General features: G+C 41.7%; 4 protein-coding genes across 4 annotated transcripts; 1 reads left to right on the forward strand and 3 right to left on the reverse strand.

The window, feature by feature from the left end:
• The first annotated feature begins 1,047 nt into the window (after nt 1–1,047).
• rmnd1 (required for meiotic nuclear division 1 homolog) lies at nt 1,048–8,260 on the forward strand. The gene is made up of 12 exons (XM_084482326.1): nt 1,048–1,415; nt 1,632–2,029; nt 2,117–2,219; nt 2,449–2,524; nt 2,625–2,664; nt 3,658–3,758; nt 4,748–4,854; nt 5,163–5,227; nt 5,383–5,459; nt 5,655–5,775; nt 7,422–7,538; nt 8,067–8,260. Exons 2-12 carry the CDS (start codon nt 1,652–1,654, stop codon nt 8,097–8,099), a joined length of 1,218 nt encoding a protein of 405 aa, XP_084338452.1. The 5' UTR covers nt 1,048–1,415; nt 1,632–1,651; the 3' UTR covers nt 8,100–8,260.
• Nucleotides 8,261–10,677: 2,417 nt separating this feature from the next.
• LOC311361868 (uncharacterized protein) lies at nt 10,678–11,563 on the reverse strand (the record flags this gene model as incomplete). Its single annotated transcript, XM_084481676.1, has 2 exons — nt 10,678–10,785; nt 10,918–11,563. The coding sequence occupies one exon, from the start codon at nt 11,561–11,563 to the stop codon at nt 10,946–10,948; it is 618 nt and encodes a 205-aa protein (XP_084337802.1). The 3' UTR covers nt 10,678–10,785; nt 10,918–10,945.
• Nucleotides 11,564–11,754: 191 nt separating this feature from the next.
• LOC311361870 (uncharacterized protein) lies at nt 11,755–15,514 on the reverse strand (the record flags this gene model as incomplete). The annotated part of the gene is made up of 3 exons (XM_084481677.1): nt 11,755–11,784; nt 11,912–14,662; nt 14,822–15,514. The coding sequence occupies 3 exons, from the start codon at nt 15,512–15,514 to the stop codon at nt 11,755–11,757; spliced, it is 3,474 nt and encodes a 1,157-aa protein (XP_084337803.1).
• A 628-nt stretch (nt 15,515–16,142) lies between these two features.
• Nucleotides 16,143–23,256, reverse strand: akap12a (A kinase (PRKA) anchor protein 12a; the record flags this gene model as incomplete). The annotated part of the gene is made up of 4 exons (XM_084481678.1): nt 16,143–16,162; nt 16,345–21,012; nt 21,180–21,279; nt 23,152–23,256. The coding sequence occupies 4 exons, from the start codon at nt 23,254–23,256 to the stop codon at nt 16,143–16,145; spliced, it is 4,893 nt and encodes a 1,630-aa protein (XP_084337804.1).
• Between the last annotated feature and the right edge of the window lie 201 nt (nt 23,257–23,457).

The following is a 23,457-nucleotide window of genomic DNA, read 5'->3' on the forward strand; positions in this document are numbered from 1 at the left end:
TGATTGTTAAATACAATAAAATACCCACACCTATTTGTTGAGTGGTTAATTGAACATGTATTTGCAATCAGAGGTGTAATAACGTGTTGCAAATCAGGGAAATTAGAATAAGACAATTAATAATACATAATTTACATAATAATACTAATTTACATAATAATACTCGTTACTTGTTAAGTCGTTAAATGTAAAAAAGGAAACAAATTGGGTGTATTACACCAGGCACCGTCAAGAACACTGAAAAACAAGAACATTTAAGGTGGCAATGAACGGGGGAGAGGGGCCCACACAGATATTCTTTCAGGGGGCCCAGAATTCCTAGCAACTGCCCTGCCCAGTAGTGGTGGTAGAAGTATTGGAAGTAGGTGAATAGCAGGACTAGAAGAGGTAGAAATCCACGATTAATACAAGTGTTTTAGAATTGTGTCATTGTATTGATAAAGTATGTCAACGAATAGAAAAGTTAATGATATCTGACTTATTTAAACAATACCTGGCGTTTAACATAACTAATTTGATGCTGTCAATTTCTTTGCCTACCTCATCAAAATTCTCACGGACTTCCATCATCAAAGTCAATCTAGGAATGTGTCATCATGACGGCTTTCTTGTCCTTTTGCATGGAGTCTCCAAGCAACAGAAAACAAATGTCAAGGGTTGACCAGAGGGGGCGCTGCTGCTCGGGGTTGGGAACGGGACGTCCGTACAACTATTCAAATGAAATACGATATAAACGGTTATGCTTATGGTTTTTTTCAATTAGTAATATTATTGTATTACATAGTGGAATCAAGCAGAATACAAAGTTATTGTTTACAATGTAAATAAAATAAAGTTGTATTTTTTATTATTGTTAGAATGAACAAATACAATACAATCATAACAGAGATATGCACTCGTATTCAAAATATAATAATACATATATATTATAATAATACATCCATTTCGTATAGAGTGTGTACATTTAGTCGTGACGTAAAATTACGTCATACCAAACAGGAACTCGTTGTTCAAATGAAACTTTATTGTACGAATGATATCCAAAGGCATGTTCACCGTGGTGTCAACATCACACTCAGCTGATGCTTTGCTCTAAATGACAAACCTTATTAACTTCACAGTGTGTGAGACGTCTGTTGTGAGTTTAGTTTAGCTACCCGGCTGGTTTATTATGTTGAACCACCCTAACAATACAGATAGTATCATTCATTCTCTGAGCAGCTAGCCGCTACAGCCTCCTGAACTGTAATGACGTTCACAGCTTCTCTTCATACTGTTCTCTAGTTAAAGTCATCCTGACGGCGGACGCGTTCCTCACGATCTCACAAGTGTTGAACATTTGTCCAGCATTCATGTCCTCTCAGAGCTGAGCTCTGCGCATGCGCATCCCTTCACTTAAAGTCCACTGAGCCAAGGTCAGTCTATTATTTGTAATGTATAATCGTATTCTAAAAGCCTAATTGATTTCAAATAGTATGAGTGTGTAGTACCGTATGGTATGTGTGTGTGTGTGTGTTCGCAAGTATGTGTGTGTGTGTGTGTTCACTTATCTACAATGGCATGAAGTCCAATTGTATTTATTAAGTCATTGAAGTGACATCTGTCTCCTCCTCATCTGTGTGTTGCTGAAGGCATCTCCTCCCATGCTGCGATGCTCCTGCGGTCGTTTGTGTGCAGAGTGGGGGCGAGGCAGTCCCTAAAGAGTACGTCTTTTCTCCCAAACCCCTCTTGCTTCACCAAGCAGCTCACCGCAGGTGAACCTCCAAGAACAAGCACAGTCCCGTCAAACAAACAATGTGATCCAATACAAGCGCCACGTTTCTCCCGTCAGTTCCAAAGACTCGGCAGCGTCTCATTTGGCGGCCATGGCGGGATGTACACGGAAAATGTTTCACAAATCCGACATTATTCCACAAACCTGGGGAAGTCCGTGCTGAAAGTGGCTGTCGTACCGGGGAAAAGGGTTCCCAAGGGGCCGAGAACGAAGCAGCCGTCGCGAACCAATCAGCCCTTACAAGTGGAGAACCAGGTGTGACACAAGCTGGGTCTGTCACAGCAGTCCGAGAGCTATGGCCTGTGGTGCCTTTAGTACGTTAACCCATTCTGCCCTTTGTAGATGATGCAGTGCATTGCCTTTGCGACAGCCGACCAGTACCACTTACCAACCCTGAGCCACGACCTCGTAAGCCACGGCTTCAGTGAGGTGGAGTTACCCAGAGGTGATGTCTAGGGCTTTGGTTGTCTAGACTCTAGGGGTTCAATTGTTGATTTTTCAGAAAGAAAGTTTTGTTTGTTCCTCGAGAAAGGTGCCCTAACCCTAGCTGCAGTGATCATAGCTGGAGTCGTTTGTTAGAATCCACTGTGAGTTGCTTTGGATGATGAGTAAAACAGTAGTTGCAGATAAGTGTTCCACAGATTGCACCATTGTGTATGTGTTTCTCTTTTCAGATGCTTCGAACGCGCTCGTGATTTGCACCGACTTGGCGGCCAAGCCCGACGACGTCGCCCTGATGTTCTTCTTCAGGTAGAGCGACGCTCCGTCTCACTGTGTTCAGTACCTTTCCTATGAACCACGGTTATTTTGTGCTAGTGACACACCCGCCTCCTCCATGTCAACCTTTCAGAGAGGGCTCCGTGGTCTTCTGGAACGTCGAGGAGAAGACGGTGAGCCGAATGTGGCGTTAAACGGTCAACATATACACTTGAGTTGTGACTGTCTGTCACCGTAAGAATATTGAGTTGGTGTGGATGGTAACGATAGTTACTCTAGATAGTTAACTATCTAGATAGTATAACTCTAGTTCTACGATTGTAGGCGTAGCCAAGCCCATAAGGCAAAGCCTAGACGGCATAGCCCACATAAAATAGTTATGTTATTATAACTCTAGTGCTATGATAGTTAGAATATTATAACTCTAGTTCTATAAAAGGTATGTTATTATAACTAGTTATATGATAGTTATGTTATAACTCTAGTTCTATGAAAGTTATGTTATTATAACTCTAGTTCTATGATAGTTAGAGTATTATAACTCTAGTTCTATGAAAGTTATGTTATTATAACTAGTTATATGATAGTTATGTTATTATAACTCTAGTTCTATGAAAGTTATGTTATTATAACTCTAGTTCTATGATAGTTAGAATATTATAACTCTAGTTCTATAAAAGGTATGTTATTATAACTAGTTATATGATAGTTATGTTATTATAACTCTAGTTCTATGAAAGTTATGTTATTATAACTCTAGTTCTATGATAGTTAGAGTATTATAACTCTAGTTCTATGAAAGTTATGTTATTATAACTAGTTCTATGATAGTTATGTTATTATAACTCTAGTTCTATGAAAGTTATGTTATTATAACTAGTTCTATGATAGTTATGTTATTATAACTCTAGTTCTATGATAGTTATGTTATTATATCTCTAGTTCTATGATAGTTATGTTATGATAACTCTAGTTATATGATAGTTATCTTATTATAACTAGTTCTATGATAGTTATGTTATGATAACTCTAGTTTATGATTGTAGGCTACACCGTCTAGGCTTCGCCTTATGGGCTTGTCCTGTGCGCGCTCCCGCGTGCGAGACCATGTAGCCTACATGAAATAGCACCCTAACAACATGGTGCTGTGCTGCCTGTGTCCGCAGATGAAGAAGGCCATGAGGCTCCTGGAGCGGCATGAGATCCAGCCCTACGAGGTGGCCCTGGTCCACTGGGAGAACGAGGAGGTCAACTATTCCATTGGAGAGTAGGTTTGTTTACCTTCGATCGTGTTTGAATCTCTCGGCACCTCACGATTCAATTCCGATTCAGAGGTCAACGATTCGATTGGAAAATGATTTTCGATGCATCTCAATTTTTTTTTAATGTACATTTCCATGCGGGATTTTCAAAAATATTTATACACATCTGACTTTGCTACTTACAAGACTTTTGCAAGACTTTTCTGAAGCGCTCTGCAGCAGGTGAACAAATTTAATTAAAAAAAAATAATAAATATATATATATATATATATATATTTAATTTTTTATTCAATTTGTTTCCGATTATTAATTTTTCTGCATCGAGACGGAATCGTTCTAAAGAGAATAGGGATGCATCGAAGAATCTATTATTTTTCCCACCCCTATAAAGTATTCATACAGTATGTTATTTAGTGGGCTGGATTTAGCGCTCGCTCTCCTTTCTAGAACCCATATCATGCTTTTTTATGGTTAATAATTGCATTTGGGGGTACTACTAGAATAGGGTTACATGCCTGTATGTTAAAAATACCCCTTATTATTCTCACATTGTTCATTTCTGCAAACCAATTTCAGCATCTTTCAAAAACTGTTGAATGTGTGTGTCATGTGTCATGTCGCTTTAAGGCCCCCCTCCCGAGTAGCCCGGACTGCTGTGATTGCTGTCAGAATGCCCACTCTGTTGCAATTGGTCGAACGCTTTGCACGTGTGGGGGCAAATTCACACCCCTGAGAATTTGTAAACATTGCGGGTAGCCGGGACTTCTGACGTCACCCTATTACGGAAGTAAAGTTTGAGCGCAAACGAGCTGTTTCACACACTTATTGAGGGGCGTTCTCGGTGGGCGTGAATACTCCCCCTGGCTTAGATTTTTCTAGTTTAGCAGACGTAAAAAAAATTCATACATACGTCATATAACTGTCTAAACTAAGCACCAGGAAGAGTCGAGAAAGCATGATATCACCCCTTAATGTTATTGTCCTTTTTCTCAGGGGAAATTCCAAGCTACAACGCGGGAACTTCATGCTGAACAACGAGATGGACCAGGACGAGGCTGTTTTGGAGAAGTTTGCCTTCTCCAATGCACTGTCTCTGTCAGGTGAACAAGACATGTCCAACACACCCTCGGTGGTGGTGACGTGTGAACCATAAGATCGCCGTCTTTGCTGTTTTTATTTTTGGAACATATCTGTGAACAGCAGGAATGGGATTTTCAGTCACATTGGCTGCCTATTTGGATCAATCATAAAGTGTCACGTATAGTTTATTTTCTTTCACGAAATACCAATTTCTGTGAGTATTTGTGCATATGTAGTGCAGTTGTATCGATGGTAGTACTAGAGTAGTAGTCGTAGGGGATTGGCAGTGCACTCTGTCTTTAACCTCTTTCTCCTTGTTCTGTTCCAGTCAAGCTAGCAATATGGGAGGTGGCCTTGGACAACTTTGTCGAGTCGATTCAGCCAATCCCAGAGGTAAGGTCCATCTAATGTACAGATTATAGACAATTAAAGAAGCATGAAATGATGAACAGTTATATTATTTCCTGTGATTGACAGTTTCCTAATAAAGTCCCGTTTTCTAGAACTTTCTTCAGAACTGATTTTGGCCTCTTGGTTTTTCCGACCAGATGCTGAAATCAGGCAACAAAGTGAAGCTGTCCAGAGCAGACGTTATGCAGAAGATAGGGGAGCTCTTCGCTTTACGGTAAGAACCTGCTCATGCTGCTCCACTGTTGGTACAGTCGTAGCTCTCCTAGTCCACGTGTGTGTGTCGTTGTGGGCTAAATGGATAATAAAAACGCTACATATTTTCGCAATAGCTATTTTCTGAGATAACATTCATTATTTTCTGCACTTTATCACACTGTGTGCGTGTGTGTGTGTGTGGTCTGCCCAACAGACACTGCATCAACCTGAGCTCAGATCTGCTCATGACACCAGACTTCTACTGGGACCGAGAGAACCTGGAGCAGCTCTACGACAAGACCTGCATGTTCCTCAGCATCAACCGCAGGGTTAAGGTGAGCCCGCCTACAGCCACAGGCTTTAGGTAGGACTCCAGAGCTATCGTTTGACTGTCATTTTTCAACAAATGCCGTAGCCATCGTCTACGTTTAGTGAGTGAAACGCTCTGTGAGAATATCATTTCTGGTTGACTTAGTTTTTGGACCACTATCCTGGCTCATTTCTGACCAATCAGAGCCTCTCCCTCTGATTGGTTCGGGGACTCTTGCCTGTCAATCACATGCACACACACCACAGGTGGAGTGAATGCAACACTCTTCCAGTCTTTTCTTTTGGTAGGTGTAAACAAAGCAAAGCAAAATCAAAATCTTTGGGATAAAAAAAAATCACATTTGTTTAATTTAACCATTACATATGTTGATTGTTGCAAATAATGCAGTTTAGACCAGCAAGAGAATTACACCTGCGCTTCTTAATTTGGTAACAATTAAAAAAAGGGCACATTATTTAACCATTAATTAACATTAACGTTTCAACGACGATGAGGGCCGTGCCTATAGCCCCTTCCTCCTGGTGGTTTCTATGACGATGAGGGCCGTGCCTAGCCCCTTCCTCCTGGTGGTTTCTATGACGATGAGGGCCGTGCCTATAGCCCCTTCCTCCTGGTGGTTTCTATGACGATGAGGGCCATGCCTAGCCCCTTCCTCCTGGTGGTTTCTATGACGATGAGGGCCGTGCCTATAGCCCCTTCCTCCTGGTGGTTTCTATGACGATGAGGGCCATGCCTAGCCCCTTCCTCCTGGTGGTTTCTATGACGATGAGGGCCGTGCCTATAGCCCCTTCCTCCTGGTGGTTTCTATGACGATGAGGGCCATGCCTAGCCCCTTCCTCCTGGTGGTTTCTATGACGATGAGGGCCATGCCTAGCCCCTTCCTCCTGGTGGTTTCTAGTGCTCTGGTCCAACCCCATTTTTTATCTACCAAGCTGTTTCCATGGCAAACCCAAACAGTAACCAAGTTACTATAGTTACTCACTAAGTTACTATAACCAAGTGGGCACTTGGCTATAGCACCAGATGCAGTAACTCCATAGCATCTAGCAGCCACCAATTAAAATCCTTTATTTTGATTGCTATAGCTACTGTCTATTTTAGAAACTTGGTCATGGAAAACTCATTTGTAGTTGCTCTCATATTGATCACAGTGCTTTTGCCTGTTCACAAGTCATTTGCCAAATTACTAAACGTGAGTTAAACCCTAGAGGGTGCTGTCACTGCATTTGTATAATGAGAAATCCTCATTCCAGTTGGTGGTTCATTTTACATTTAGGGCGTTGTTGTTTGTCGTTGATGTTTTCCATCTCAACTTACTTTTTATGTGTGTGTGTGTATATATATATAATCTATAAATACTTTTTTATTTCATTTTTGATGCGATCAACAGATCTTGAGGAGAGAACACAGCTGATCAATGCCAGCCTACCAGACCAGCTACCTACCACTTGTTACAATGAATAAATAAAATTAGATTGTATTAATCAATTGTTTTGGGTTTTAACGGCTTTCATAATAATACGTGGTTCTCAGGGTTGAAATTCAAATGTGTGTACATTGACAGTCGGTTAAACTCTTGGAGAAAAGCGTCTCATAAATGACCACATAGTAGATTGTAGTAAAATGGCGTTGTTTGTTTGTGTGTTCCAGGTGGTGAACGAGAAGCTGCAGCACTGCACAGAGCTGACCGACCTGATGAGGAACCACCTGAGTGAGAAGCACAGCCTGAGGCTGGAATGGATGATAGTCATCCTCATCACTATAGAGGTAACCCTGAACTCATACCTCATCACTATAGAGGTAACCCTGAACCCATACCTCATCACTATAGAGGTAACCCTGAACCCATACCTCATCACTATAGAGGTAACCCTGAACCCATACCTCATCACTATAGAGGTGACCCTGAACTCATACATACTATAGAGGTGACCCTGAACTCATACATACTATAGAGGTAACCCTGAACCCATACCTCATCACTATAGAGGTGACCCTGAACCCATACCTCATCACTATAGAGGTGACCCTGAACCCATACCTCAATACTATAGAGGTAACCCTGAACCCATACATGGAGTCCTTTGTGATGGGCCTCCAGAGTCAATGTTGTTAAGATTGACATGAAAGTCAAGCCTTTGTTCATCCAGAAATATTATGGTTTGGTTTTCCTGGTATGATAATGTTATTATTAATATATTCTAATTCTATTTGTTCAATTTGGATGTCTTGGCAACACATGAGTAAGTTCCTATGTGGAGATCCTGAACTTGTTCTGCTTTTCTTGTTTTCAAGGTCATGTTTGAACTGGCAAGAGTCCTCTTTTAAACGGTTCAACTAAGGTCGCAACCAACGTTCTGTGAAATGGCATTTACAAAAGAAGACTGGAGGCTGAATGAGAACCACAGAGAGCCTGGATCTCTATGGAGACAGATGAGTTATAAACCTTCAATGAATGTGAATGAGCCCCTTGCTGTTGTATAATATTATCTTTCCGTATCAGGCAATAAATCCTATTTAAAACCAAGCATTTTGTTTTTGACCACCTTTATTGGATGCAACTTCTTGGTATGCATTATTTTGATTCATATTTGGATAAATATAGTTCTGAGAGCACACATCGTCTTGTAGCGAAATGGAGGAGAAAGGGATTGTTGCCCGCGATTGTTGCCCGGGGTTGTCTGCGTCGGGTTGGTTGAGAAGGAATTGGGAACCACGACATGGAGGAGAAAAGGATTGTTGCCCAGGATTGTCCGTAGGAGCCCCGCTGCCCGCTGCCCGTTGCCCAGGGTTGTCTCCCGCCGGAGCCCCGCTGCCCGTCCAGCCCCGCTGCCCGCTACAGCGGGGCTCCGACGGACAATCCTGGGCAACAATCCTTTTCTCCTCCATGTCGCGGTTCCCAATTCCTTCTCAACCAACCCGACGCAGTCTAGTCTTTTCACCAAATGGGAGCTTTATGCAAGCTTGCGTTATTGTGTTGCGTGTTATGCGCCATAACACCAACAGCAGAACGGTTATCCAAATAACAAAGAACACTTGCGTTACAGTGTGTGTATTCACACACACACACGTGGCGCTCGCACGGTCCTAGCTCATTGTCTCATTGGCGGGCCAAATTCTCTGGGCGGGCCAAGCAGAGAAAGGGGAGGTAACCTGGCCTTAGACTGGGACTTACCAGCTCTATAATAGCTGGTAAGTCCCGCTAAACCCCAGTGGACCTCTAGGTTGAAAAATCGTTAATGCAAGTGAATGTGAGAAAATAATTATTTTCTGGGCCCGTTTGAATTGTGCCATGAATGTCAACATATGTTGTCTGTGAAATTTTAACATAATTTTTCATGTTAAGAGTTTGACAGTATATTGTATGATTCTTCGGCTAGCAGTTGTGGAAAAGACATAACGAGAAAGACTACATGTCGCCTCTATGACGTCACCCCATAACACGGCGACATGTAGTCTTTCTCGTCTTTTCCACAGAATCATACAATATACTGTCAAACTCTTAACATGAAAAATTATATTAAAAATTCTAACGGGCCCAGAAAATAATTACTTTCTCACATTCACTTGCATTAATGATTTTTCAACCTAGAGGTCCACTGGGGTTTAGCGGAAGGGGCGGGACTTACTAACCCTAGCTCTATGACAACATATGGGGCCGGAAGCTAAATCAAAGCGTTTCAGCTGTCCTTTTTTCAAAGGCGGAGGAATACCTACTTCTCGGTTTACACCTAATGCAATTTTTAGCTACTGGGGGACCATAAGGAGGCTAGGGGAACTCAACTTAATGTTAGAAAACCTCATAAAGTGACATGGGACCTTTAATAATTGTCTAGAATTAACCAAGGTGTGTGGGTCAGATTTTACATAAAAACGAGTAATCTTCAAATTCTTCAGACATTTATTGAAATAGAATATCATCGCAGTGGCATTTTGTACACATTTGTAAATATATTGGTGCATATGGAAACATGTTTTTTTTATTTAAAACATTAGTTTTTGTGTAATCTGATTGGAAGGAATGTTATGAATACATCGGTGACTCAACATACAGTTTGCCCTTACAAGCACATTTCCTGTCTCATTCTTCCACTCTCTTCACCAGCTGCCTTCAACTACTGAAAATGAGACACCGGTAGCCAAGGTGCCATGGATGAATACAGTTAAGGGTTAAGGCGCTGTGGATTATATAGTGATATATATATATTACTGTAGTAGTACATTGCTTTAGTAATATATAAATATGCGATCTTAGCTCAGTGCAATTGAAACATATTCGTGTTAATACATTATAGAGCAGTGTGGCAATCTTGCGCTCATATCAAAATGTCTAAATTTAAAAACGTCTAAGTACAAATTCAATGCAGTTGCATCAGTATGGCCAAGAAACCGTTGTCCTGGATACGTTTATCTAGTTGGGAGTGTTACTTACTTATTGCCTTGGTTTTCAGTTAACCACGCCTTTGGCTTCACTTGTCTAGATCCTCCTCATATCAAAATATAATAACTGTTATATAGACTTCATCTTTTTATATAGTTTGATTGTTTTCATATTGATTGCATCATTTCTGTTTTTAAAACCATTACACATTAATTTTGACCGCCTATTATTACAAAAGATTCATTGCAAAGTGACTTTGTAAAACCGCAAATTAAAATGGTTTACCTATAAAAGCACAGGACAGTTCATTCAGCTAAATATGTATACATTTCAGCTGTTACAAATATAAATAAAAATGCACCCGATAAAATAATTGTAGTATGCAGTATAAGAATGTAGGTGCCTGTATACCAACTGTGTGAATGACGTTGAGAGTTTTCTGAGCTGAGTTTACAAGCTGTCTCTACAGCAAGAGCTGAATATATTAATGAAATGAATATGCAAATAAATAATTCTAAATGTACCCAAAAACAGTATATCGGACAATTAGGATGAAAAAGTTTCCATTCCTGCGTTTTTCCTTTACTTGTTCTTATCCTTTGTCAACAGCCTTCAACTTCCAAGCAGTTCCACCTGAAGAAAACATTGACAAGATCATGAATGTCATTAAAGAGCAGTACATAGTAAGCAAACATGAATATTAGGAAAACAAGATCATCTGGTGATTGCTTTAATATTTGAAAGAAGCAATTTAAAAAGTCTCACTCTTTCTTGATTCTGGAGTTGAGAGGAATTAGTCCAGCTCCTTGCAAATCAAACTTGTCTCTGTTAGATTCCTAATGTGTGAATCTTCCAGGGCAATAGCAAAGTCTTCCCCTTCTCTCTCTATTTCATGTATTTCTCCTATCGCTTGTATTTCTTCTGTGCTACTTTCTTCCTCAATGTGAGCATGCCCAGTTGTATCCAGGAACTCTTCTTCTTGAGAACCTTCCAAATTAATTTGCACAGACTCTTGGGGTTCATTCCCAGTCTTCTCTGCACCTTCTTTCTTGCCAATGTCCTCCTCTGCATCTAACCAGACGTCCTGCTCCAGTTCCCCTTGCTCCTCCTGCTCTGAGCCAACTTGGGGTACCACTGGTTCCGCCTGAATCATCTCCCTCGTTGAATCAAATTCTTGAACCAGTCCTGTGACTTCTATTACCTGAGTTACTGAAACCTCAGATACACATGGCTTCTGAAGGCTCTCGGGTACTTCTGCCATTTGGATTGTTCTTGCTTTTTCTATTGCCTCATCTGCTTTGACACCAACCTCAGGTAGTTGGCACTGTGTTAAGGGGTCTTTCATTTCTGTTAACGCTATTTGAATGTTTGGTTCCACTTTCTTTGTAACTTGAATTTCTGTTGCCTCCATTTCAATAGTTGGTTCCACTTTATTTTCCCCTTGAAGTTCAGTTACCTCCATTTGTATCTTGGGTTCTACTTTCTTTGTTAGCTGAATTTCTGTTTTCTCCATTTTGATAGTTGGTTCTCCTTCCTCAGTCGGTGTAACCATCTCACAAGGGTGAGTTTGCTCCTGTTTTGCATCCATCATTTCCGTCGCAGCTACTTCCTGTGGTGAAAATGATGAATCCTCTATGAGATGTGCATCAACTTTACTTTCCTCAAGATCTAATTCCTCTATTGCTTGGACAACAACTTTAACGGTGACTTTAATGTTGGTCAGCGCAATTTTTATGTTTTGTTCCACTTCCTCTGTTACTTGAAGTTCTGTTTCCTCCATTTGAAGAGTTGATTCCAGTTTCTCAGTTGTTGGAAACTCTGTTCCCTCCATTTGTATTTTGGGTGCCACATTCGCTTCTTCTTTGACCTCAGACGCCTGGATCTGTTTTAGTGGTTCACTTTTCTGTTCGGTTCCTAATTCTTTTACCTCCTTTTGAATGTTAGGTTCTACTTTCTCCAATACTTGAGGTTCTGTCACCTCAATTTCTTTTTCCTTTACTTGAAGTTCAGTTAGCTCCATTTGTATGTTGGATTCCACTCCATTCTCTGTTGCTTGAATTTCTTCCACCCCCATTTCAGTAGTTGGTTGCACTTTCTCAGATGAGGTTATTATTTGAGGTACTACTGTGTCTTGTTTTGCCTCAATCGTTTCATTTGCAGGAAGTAGCTCTGGGGAACATGATGAATCCTCTTCTATGACATTTTTGTGTGATTCCTTTTTTAATTCAACTTTAGTTTCATATAGATCTGGTTTAAGTTTATCTATGGAGACATCGTCTGTAGTCACAAAAACATTTATTGAGGCGGTTTCCTCGTCATTTCCAATTTCAGTTACGGGTAGAACTTCTGGTGCTGGTCTTTCGATTGATACATCAGACTTGTTTTCTGTTACTTTTTGAGCCTCCAATTCACTTGGTTCACTTTGGATAATTTCTGTTGCTTCTTGTTTATCAGTTGGTGGAGTGACAATAACTTGTACTGCAGACACAGGCTCTTCCTTCAAACAAGACTCCTCCTTTGCCCCTTCTTCAGACACTTCTGTCTGGTTTTCCTGTTGATTCACCTCCTTTGTGGTGACATTATCCATCTTATCAAGTATCTCCTCTGCTGCCAGGGAGGTCGAGACATTCTCTACCTCATTTTGAACTTTGCAACCAATGTCCATGGCCCCTTTTGCATCTGTTGCTCCCACCTCCTCAGCTGATTTGACCTCAACATCTCCCTTGCTTTTTTCAGCCATCTCCATCATGCCCTCCTGCACACATGGTTCCAGGACCCTGGCAGGCTCTACAGTGTCCTGGGGCTCTTCTTCAGTTGCCATGACATCTAACAAAGGTTCCCTAAGGTTTGGCGTTTCTCTGTCGGCGTCATCACCCTTTGAGGTTTCGATGCCGCATTCTTGCATTGCTGCACCATCTTCATCCTGCATTGCTGCACCATCCTCAACGATTTCCGCATTTTCTTCTACCTCAGCAAGTTTATTGATATCACCCTCATCATTTACTGCAGTAGAGCCCACTTCATGGCTAGGTTCAGGCACTACTTCAGGCACTAAGGCCACATGGTCTTCTACATGTTGTTTTTCATACACTTCAGGTACCTCTGTAACTTCTGTTACAGAGGTAACAGCAGCATTGTCTGTGTCTGGAGTTGGGATAACTTCAGATAGAACATGTTTCTGAAGCACTTGGGATGTACTTGTGTCTGAGTTGATGGAGGCTATGTCAACTTCTGTTGATCCATCCAATAATTTTGTAATGTCTGCAAACTCATCGTCATTTTTGACAGCACACTGTCTGGGAAATTCATCAGGGTCTCCCACTACAGTTCTAAGCACTTTTTCAACAAGCGCTTGTGCTATCAGTACTGCTGCTTCCTCCTCAGCTTCAGCTGTAGTTGAAGCAGTAGCCTTTTCTCTATCAGTTACTGGAATGTCTTCAGATAGGACTTGCTTTCCAATAACCTCAACCATACTGGACCCCAAAATCAGAGGTACAGTAGGTGGAGCTTCCGACTCTGTTTGAACAACTTTACCATCTTGTTTTATGACACTCTGCTGGGGAATTTCATTAGGGCCATCGTCCCCGGTTGGAAGCGCTTTACCCCCAACCACTTGTAGCAGTACCTCAGTTTTATTCTCAACTACAGCTGTCACTGAGACAGAGGCTCCATTGGGGACTGCAATGTTTTCAGATACAACTTCCTTTTCAAGAATCTCAACAATACCAGCATTGGAATCCAGAGAAGCTACCTGAACAAATGTGGATGCTTCCAATTCCTTTGTGAATTCAGTGACCTGGACATCTGTGACTGAAATGTGCTGTGGTTCTTCATTGATGTTGCTTTCAACAGTAACAGACTCTTTTACCAACAATGATTGCTCTGATTGCATTACTTGTTCACTCTCCACTGTAAACAAGGTGTTGGCATTCTCTGCATCAGATCCTAGGTCTTCAGTAACTTGCTTTTCAATAACTTCAACAATACTGGAATCCAAAATCAGAGGGGTCATTTGTACATGAGATGGAGCTTCAAACTCGGTTGACACCTTAACTACTTCCCCATCTTTGACCACACTCTGTTGGGGAATTTCATTAGGGTCATAGTCCATGGTTGGAGGCTCTTCAACCACAATAGCTTCCTCTGACAGTACACCAGTTTCATTCTCAACTTCAGCTGTCACTGAGACAGAGGATCCTTCTGGCATGTCTCCAGGTAGAACTTGATTTCCAAGAACCTCAACAACACCAGCATTAGAGTCCACAGAAGCTAAATGAATATGTGTCGGTAGATCCAATTTCTTTATGACTTCAGCAACCTGGACATCATCTGTGACTGAAATGTGCTGCGGTTCCTCACTAAAGTCACTTTCTACAGTTAAAAGCTCTTTTTCCATCAATGATTGCTCTGGTTGAGTTACAGTTGCTTTCTCATCTTCAACTGTAATGACTGGGTCTGCATTTTCTGCATTAGATAGTAGGTTTTGAGATGTAATTTGCTTTTCAATACCCTCAACAATACTAAACAGTGGAATCAGAGGGGCAATTTGCACAGCAGGTGGAGCTTGTTGTGTCGGTAACTCAGTTTCATTCTCAATTTGAGCTGTCACTGATGCAGAGGCTACATCGTGTACTTGGATGTCTTCAGATATATCCTGCTTTTTAAGAACCTCAACGATACCAGCATTATCTTCCACAGAAACTACACCAATAGATGTTGATTCTTCCAATTCCTTAGTAATGTCAGCGATCTGAACAACATCTTTAACTGAAATGTGCTGTGGTTCCTCAATAAGATCGCTTTCTACAACTACAAGCTCTTTATCCAACAAACATTGCTCTGGTTGAGTTACAGTTTCTTTGTCTTCTTCAACTGTACTGATGGGTTGGGCATTCTCTGCATTAGATCCTAGGTCTTCAAATGTAACTTGCTCTATAATCTCAACAATACTGGACTCTGAAATCAGAGGGGCTGTATGAAGAGTAGATGGAGCTTCGAACTCTGTTGACACCTTAACTACCTCATCGTCTTCTTTGACCACACTCTGTTGGGGAATTTCATTAGGGTCATAGTCCATGGTTGGAGGCTCTTCAACCACAATAGCTTCCTCTGTCAGTACACCAGTTTCATTCTCAACTTCAGCTGTCACTGAGACAGAGGATCCTTCTGGCATGTCTCCAGGTAGAACTTGATTTCCAAGAACCTCAACAATACCAGCATTAGAGTCCACAGAAGCTAAATGAATATGTGTCGGTAGATCCAATTTCTTTATGACTTCAGCAACCTGGACATCATCTGTGACTGAAATGTGCTGCGGTTCCTCACTAAAGTCACTTTCTACAGTTAAAAGCTCTTTTTCCATCAATGATTGCTCTGGTTGAGTTACAGTTGCTTTCTCATCTTCAACTGTAATGACTGGGTCTGCATTTTCTGCATTAGATAGTAGATTTTGAGATGTAACTTGCTTTTCAATACCCTCAACAATACTAAACAGTGGAATCAGAGGGGCAATTTGCACAGCAGGTGGAGCTTGTTGTGTCGGTAACTCAGTTTCATTCTCAATTTGAGCTGTCACTGATGCAGAGGCTACATCGTGTACTTGGATGTCTTCAGATATATCCTGCTTTTCATGAATCTCGATACCAGCATTATCTTCCACAGAAACTACATCAATAGATGTTGATTCTTCCAATTCCTTAGTAATGTCAGCGATCTGAACAACATCTGTAATTGAAATGTGCTGTGGTTCCTCAATAAAATCGCTTTCTACAACTACAAGCTCTTTTTCCAACAAACATTGCTCTGGTTGAGTTACAGATTCTTTGTCTTCTTCAACTGTAATGACGGGTTGGGCATTCTCTGCATTAGATCCTAGGTCTTCAAATGTAACTTGCTCTACAATAATCTCAACAATACTGGACTCTGAAATCAGAGGGGCTATATGAAGAGTAGGTGGAGCTTCAAACTCTGTTGACACCTTAACTACCTCATCATCTTCTTTGACCACACTCTTGGGGACACGTTGGGGAATTATTTCATTAGGGTCACAGTCCATGGTTGGAAGCTCTTCAACCACAATAGCTTCCTCTGTCAGTACACCAGTTTCATTCTCAACTTCAGCTGTCACTGAGACAGAGGATCCTTCTGGCATGTCTCCAGGTAGAACTTGATTTCCAAGAACCTCAATAATACCAGCATTAGAGTCCACAGAAGCTAAATGAATATGTGTCGGTGGATCCAATTTCTTTGTGACTTCAGCAACCTGGACTGCACCTGTGACTGAAATGTGCTGCGGTTCCTCACTAAAGTCACTTTCTACAGTAACAGTTGCTTTCTCATCTTCAACTGTAATGACTGGGTCTGTATTTTCTGCATTAGATAGTAGGTTTTGAGATGTAACTTGCTTTTCAATACCCTCAACAATACTGAACAGTGGAATCAGAGGGGCAATTTGCACAGCAGGTGGATTTTCAAACTCTGTTGACACATTAACTACTTCAGCCTCTTGTTTAGCCACACTTTGTTGGGGAATTTCATTGGGGTCATCGTAAACCATTGTTGGTGGTTTTTCCACAAGAGCTCGCTCTATCAGTATCCCTGTTTCATTCTCAACTTTATCTGTCACATGGGCAGAGGATCCATCTTGTTCTGGGATGTCTTCAGATACAACTTGCTTTTCAAGAACCTCAACGATGGCAGTATTAGAATCCACAGAGGCTTCATTAGAAGATGTTACTAAGGAGTTAGAACCAGTAACATCAGCGACCTGGACATAATCTGTAACTGAAATTTCTGTAAGTTCCTCACTAACAACGCTTTCTACAGTTTCTACAAACTCTTTAGACAACAATGATTGCTTTGACTGCGTCGCGGTTTCTTTCTCATCTGCATCTGTAATCGAGGTGCATGCATTTTCTGTAAGGGATCCTATGATGTCTTCTGATGTAATTACCGTTTGATGGAACTCAACATTTCTGGCTTCAGAGTTCAGAGTGCCCAAATGGACAGATTGTGATGTTTTTAATTCATCAGTCCCTTCAGTTAGTTTTCCATCTTCTTGAATTAGAACTTGTCTGGGTACATCGCAAGGGTCATCCTCTCTGGAAATAAGCTCTTTCTCTGCAAAACCTTGCTCAGTAAATATTGCAGCCTCCTTTTCATCTTCCGTCTTGGCCACTTCTGCTTGGGATTCTGCAATGTCTTCAGTCTCATCATGAATTACAGCGGGCGTGTGAATAGACAGTACTTCCAATTCATCTTCTTCAACTGAAATGTGCTGAGGTACTTCTGTAGGTTCCTGCTCTCCTATTGCAAGGTGTTTCTCTGTCAAATCCTCCAGTACTGGACTATCTTCAGTTATCACCTTATGTTCAAGTACCTGAACATTGCTTTCTTCACAATAAACAGCCTCTTCAACGGACGTTTCTGTTTGCAGTTCACCTGTTACTTCTGTGGTTTGGTCTCCACCCTCACAGAGAGCATCTTGTAAAATCTCGGCGACGTCCTGTTTCATGTACATTTCTGTTTCCAGCGGAGTGTGTTCGATTTGTTCTTTTGCTTCAGTGGAGGTAGAACTGTCAGGGACTGTTGAGTCTTGTTCTGGAATGTCTTCAGTCATAGATTGGCTTTGAAGTTCCTGAACACCTTGCTCTGCTTGCCCCACGTCCACAGATGAACATGATTGTAGCTGACTCTTAGTCTTGTCTGCTTTCATTATGACTTCTTCAGGTTCAATAGCTGCTGACACTGGCACGTGTGGAAACTCAGCAACACCTACCTTGACAACTAAGAGCTCATGTCGTTCCTCATACCCAACACTAAGCTCAGCAACATCTTGCATCTGTTCACCACTCAGTAAGTGACTTCCTTTAGCAATTTCATCTGTAGGTGTAGCTTCTGAATTTATAGACGCACATGCATCAGTAAGTGTAAGTGTTTCGGACTCATCAACCATTTCCTCGCTTTCGACTTGTGCTTCATCATCAGTTCTGTTTTCTTTTATCTGATCATATTGGTCCTCCAGTGCTTCATTATTCTGCGGTAAAGCTTCATTATCTGTTTGAATTGTGGCCTCAACATATGAGTCTGTTCCAGGGGGCGCCATTTCATGAGCTTGCTCATTATTCTTGTGGTCGTCTATTGAAATTTCAGAAACATTAACATCCTCAGCCTGGGGAAAAACTGCTGAGATCTTAGCCTTATTATCATCAGATGAAGAATATGCCACAAATTGGCTCTCCTTAATGTATTTAAGTTCTTCATCAACAGAAATCCCAGCAGTATGAAACTCCTCAGTGGTTTCTTCAGATAAACACTGGGTGTAAATTGTTTCTGTCATGTCTGAAAAGCACTCTGCCTCTGCAACTCTGTCATTTGCATCAAATACTTGAACAGTAAATCCAGTACATAGCAAAGTAGCGTTGGAGGTTTGGTGTGTTTTCAAAATTGTGAGTTCTTTTGTTTCCAATATGTGAGAAGAGACAGAAACAGCAATTCTCTCAGAACTCTGGTCACTTGCGCTCTCTAGGGTGTCATTCTGGGTTGCAGAAATGGATTCCACAACTTGATGGAGGAGGTTGTCTGTTTCTTTGACGTCATAGTCTGCTGGCACTGGTGTTGTGTTGCCGGATGTTTTTGAAGAGTCTGTCAACTGGGATACTGCTGAAACCATTTCTGTTTCATCTTCTACTGTAATATCTATGGGCTCTGGTGCAGTAACAGCCTCAGATGTGAACTCTATAACATCTGCAATGGTGTCGTCTCTTGCTGCATCGTCAGCAAATGAGGCAGGCGTGGCTATGCTCTCCTCGATTAGACCTTCCTCAGGGATGTCACTGAGCTGTTGAAGCTTGCTGACAAACTCTGTCAGATCATCCACTTCTTCCATGGAAGCAGGGGTTGTAGATGTCAGATTTTCTAAAGCAGTTTCAGTGTCATTAGTCTCTTTAGGCAAGGCCGGTGTGCTGTCACACATTGCTTCTGTTGTCTGACCAGTGAGCTCTTCTTGTTCTTTGTGGGCTTCAGCTTCAGGTGTTTGACTTTCTAGCACTGCCTGTATTTTCACTTGACTCTCTGTTTCAGGTATGTCAAATTCGGACAATGGAATAATTGCAGGTGTATCCGAGTCTTCCGAGTCTGAATGTTCTCCCCTTTCAGGCTTATCGGAAGGTACTTCCTCTTGCTGTTCATATGGTCTCCTCTTCTTTCGTCCAGGGAGAAATTTCTTTAATGAAAATGATGATTCGTCCTGGATTACTTCACTATCTGAGGTGTGCTCTTTGCTTTCCTCCCCATCTCTAGATTTCCGTTTTGGTGTGACCAGACGTTTTAAAGATTTCCATGTTGACCCTTCATCGTCGGAGGGACTTCTTCCCTGCTCTGGGGAAGAGGCTAGGTTATCATCCATCTCATGTGAATTGTCCAGGTCTGTAGCATGTCTTGATTCAGTTGCCTGTCTGTTATCATCTCCCTCAGTTCTAGCTTTCTGTTCGTCAGCATTGGAACTTTTTCTGCTCCTTCTGTTTCCAGAACCACACAAGAGTGAGTCCCAAGAAACAATTGAATCTTTCCTCTTCCTGCTTTCCTCTGTGTTCCCATCTTCTATTTCTTCTCCCTCACTTAGCTTTGGTTCCTCCGGTTTGCTTGATACAACGTCCTCGTTACTCAGAGTGGACTTTTTCTGGAACTTTTTAGGAGTGAGTAGTCTTTTGAATGTCTCCCAGGCACTTTCCTCCAACTTGTTCACCTCTTCTGGAGCCACTGCAGGACTTTCTTCTGTTGTACTCTCGGTTGAATCTACTGATGATTGCAAAGGGCAGGTAATGCGCTCAACGGAGTCTGATGATTTCTTCCTCCCTCGCTGCTTTGTGGAGACCTTCAAGTTAGCCCCAGAAAGCAGACGTTGTAGTGAGCTACTTGGAAATTTGACCTTCTCTTCAGAACTGAGCAGTTCATCATTGGCATTAGCAAGGTTTTCTCCGGTTCCATGACCATTATTTGTTGGGGCTGATTCGCGTATGACCTCCTCAATTCCATCTTTTGTTTTCTGCTTTTCCTCAACCACAGCTCTTTCAGCATTCGGGAAGACCTCATCTTTTGCCAAGTCTTTTCCAATTTCTTCTGTCCCGCCCTGTTCCTCTCTATCCATGTCTACTGATTCTTTCTCATTCGTCTTGTTTTTTAGACTTTCCTCTTCGGCTGGTTTCTTCTTCTTCTGTAGACTAGTAAAGATGCCTGTTGTAAAGAATACTTTAATGGGAGACAGCACCTCCTCTTCAGCAGAGTCCTGTGGACATGATCCTTCAGGCTTTACTTCTGACGTGACACCCTCTGTGTCGGCTTGGGCCAAAATCCCTTCTGTAGCTTCCTGATCCACCTCTGTTGCCGTGGGGGTTTTGTGCCCAACGTTCTCCTGGATGTTCTCCTCAGATGTCATGTCCGTCACCGTGGGGCAGGTCGTGGATTCATTGTCAGCTGAGTCCTGTGCCGTGTGAGGATCGGCATTGTTCTCGCAAGTCTCGCTCGTGTTTTCGTTTGCCACGTCGCAGGTGTCCCCTGGGCTGCACGGCACCTCCTCTCCATTTGGGAGAACATCAGAAGCCTTCTCAGCTTGTTTTTCATCTGGGCCCTGCTTAAGGGTTAATTTCAGACTGATGTTGCTGAAGAATCGCCTGAAGCCTTTATTGATTTCGTTCATCTTATCCTCTTGATCGTTTAGCGCTGCCTCGTCGGCATCTGGATCAGAATCTGTCACATCGTTGATCTCCACATCCTCTAACAGCGCTTCCTTGTCGTCCACCGTCGCAAATGTATCGGAAACATCTTCCCTTGCAGAAACCAGGGCTGATTCTGTGTCACAGATTGAACATGAGAAAACAAGATGTCACCCTTCAAACAGAGGAGAAGGTGCAGCATGTACTTTCTACATGGTATCAAAGACAACATAATCAAGGAAGAAATTGTGTTGTTGCAGTAAATGAGGCTATTCATACAGTGGGAAACCATAAACACTGTAAATAGATACTTACGGTCATCACTAAACTCATCTTCGAGGTGATCGTTTAGTTCTGCTAGAGGGCCATCTGATTTCCCATGCAGACCAGAGATCTGTGTATCATTTTGGAGAAGCTGAAATGTAAAACATGTAGTGGATTATTTACGTTAACTATTCTGTTTCCGTGCATTCGCATTCACACCTACTAGAAAACATTAAATCACTACAGATAATTCGACTTTTTAGACATGACAAGTGTGTTATTTTAACCATTTTATGTTTCTTATTTACTAAAGACAGGTGGTGTGGCCCATCTAAAAACATATTAGATCCACAGACACACACACGCTTTCACCTCTGTCTAGGACTTAGTTTGTTATCCACACACAACATGTTTGAGGATATGTTATTAGTAACACAGTTATGTCAGGTTGTAAGAGTCAAATCTCCAGTAGCAATGGCAGCACTGGCAGACCTCTTCTCAAATTCCTGTCTATATATAGGTCAATGGTTATAATGGCCAACCAATATAATATTTATAAGGGTATTTGTTCACCAAATCATGAAGTGAATGAAGCCACATGTTGCCTAGTATTTCCACCATGGCAGTAGATATAGAATATACATATAGAGGGGGTGGGTGGCAATGGTGAAAAACATTTTCCACTGCATTTATGAGTGCCACTGTCTTTGAATATGAATATATATAACTGTTGCCACCCCTATATTAGGACATGATGACTTGCACTATTAATTCTATGCATCCAGTAAATCCAAATGTGTGTTTTAATGTCCAGAGGCCTACCGAAGATGAAGAGGAAGCTGATTCTCCTCCTTTTAAAGAAGATAAGGTTACATTGGGACAGAATTTTCTCTATTAAAATCATTTAAAGTTATTATAACTTGAAACGTTAACCAGCCAATATTCTGTTTAACCAGCCATCATTCTATTTAACCAGCCTACTGTCCTCCAAGTCCACAGTCCATTAAAATTATAAGAAAAAGAAGATTTGAGATGAATAGCCTATCATAGGGCTACTACTCAGATCACAGAGGCCACTTCAAATGTCTTATATCAGACATTGATCCAGATTGCGCTAAATAGACAACCACTAACCATATATGGAGGAGTTACAATATGGTAATTATATCCTGCATAACAATAATAACTTTGCCCTCCCCAAATGGGCAGGACAGCCAGTCAGGCTTGCTGGTAAAGACAGACTAGGGATGGTGCACGCTAAGACTCAATGATGCCCCATTACAGGGTGCAGCAAGAAGGAAATTCCATCTCAGATTATTGGATCAAAGAGAATTAAAGTATTTCTAAGCCTGGACATTCTGCTGTGTGATTTACTGCCTTGTTTTTCTGCCACAATTAGCTGCCTATGTGACCATCTTCAACATAAACAATCTATGTCAGGTCAATTAATCAACTTAAAGTGAAGTGGCTAGACCTGGCACAAATGTAAACAGGAAGTAGGCTATATAAACTGTACATGGTTTGGTGAGAAATAGCAATTGTTATTTAGAAGAGAATAAAAACGTCCTGCATGCCTTTTCTCATTAGGCCTACAACTACTTATCTCCTCACGTGAATGGTGCGTGAATCAATTGAGACAAAGATTCCACCTCTATGTCTCTGCTTTTATTGAAATGTTGGCAGCAACACACTGCAGTGGAAGGCGTGCTTTAAAAAAAAACAGCACGGAAGTTTGAGGCGTTTCATCAACAATAGCCGCACAGCCCAACACCAAAACAAAGGCAACTTGGAAGCGATGTTTACATTATCCCTAAACCTTAATCCAAACATTACATAGGCGTTATACCACGACACGGTGTCTGCATGATGACAATGGCAGGGATTACATATTAGGAGTTAATAATGCATTCAAAGTATCACCAAATTAAAGTTAAAACACTTAGGCCTTTTCGACGATGATGTATTAAGGTCTACACAGGGCCTATTATCATTGAATTACTATTTTTAAAGGAAAATGCGATACCTTGTCTTCCACGTTGCAGTCTCCGCTATCCTGAGCCTGGCCACTATCCGTATCTCTCTCAGCATCCTGCTCGGCGTCCCGCGGTGCAGACTGCGTGTCCCCCATCGTCTCGGGTTGCTGCGGAGAGCTGTTATCCCGAGGATGAAGAGCCTCGCTGTTCGAAGAGGAGAGTCGGAGATATCCAGAGCCCGCACACCAGTCGAGAGCTGCGTGCACATGAGCTCATGTGCTGCTGCGGACTCGCTGCTGAGGCCAACTCTTTTAGAGAAAACACCTCCCTTGGTACAGTCACATGAAGGTGAGACC

This window comes from Micromesistius poutassou (genome assembly GCF_964030765.1).
Source record: "Micromesistius poutassou genome assembly, chromosome: 17".
NCBI classification, from domain to species: Eukaryota; Metazoa; Chordata; class Actinopteri; order Gadiformes; family Gadidae; genus Micromesistius; species Micromesistius poutassou.

Coding starts and splice junctions, on each gene's coding strand:
- rmnd1 (XM_084482326.1), top strand. CDS start 1,652: ATGCTCCTGCGGTCGTTTGTGTGCAGAGTGGGGGCGAGGCAGTCCCTA. Junction 2,525..2,624: donor GCCCTGATGTTCTTCTTCAG/GTAGAGCGACGC, acceptor TCAACCTTTCAG/AGAGGGCTCCGTGGTCTTCT. Junction 5,228..5,382: donor CGATTCAGCCAATCCCAGAG/GTAAGGTCCATC, acceptor TTTTCCGACCAG/ATGCTGAAATCAGGCAACAA.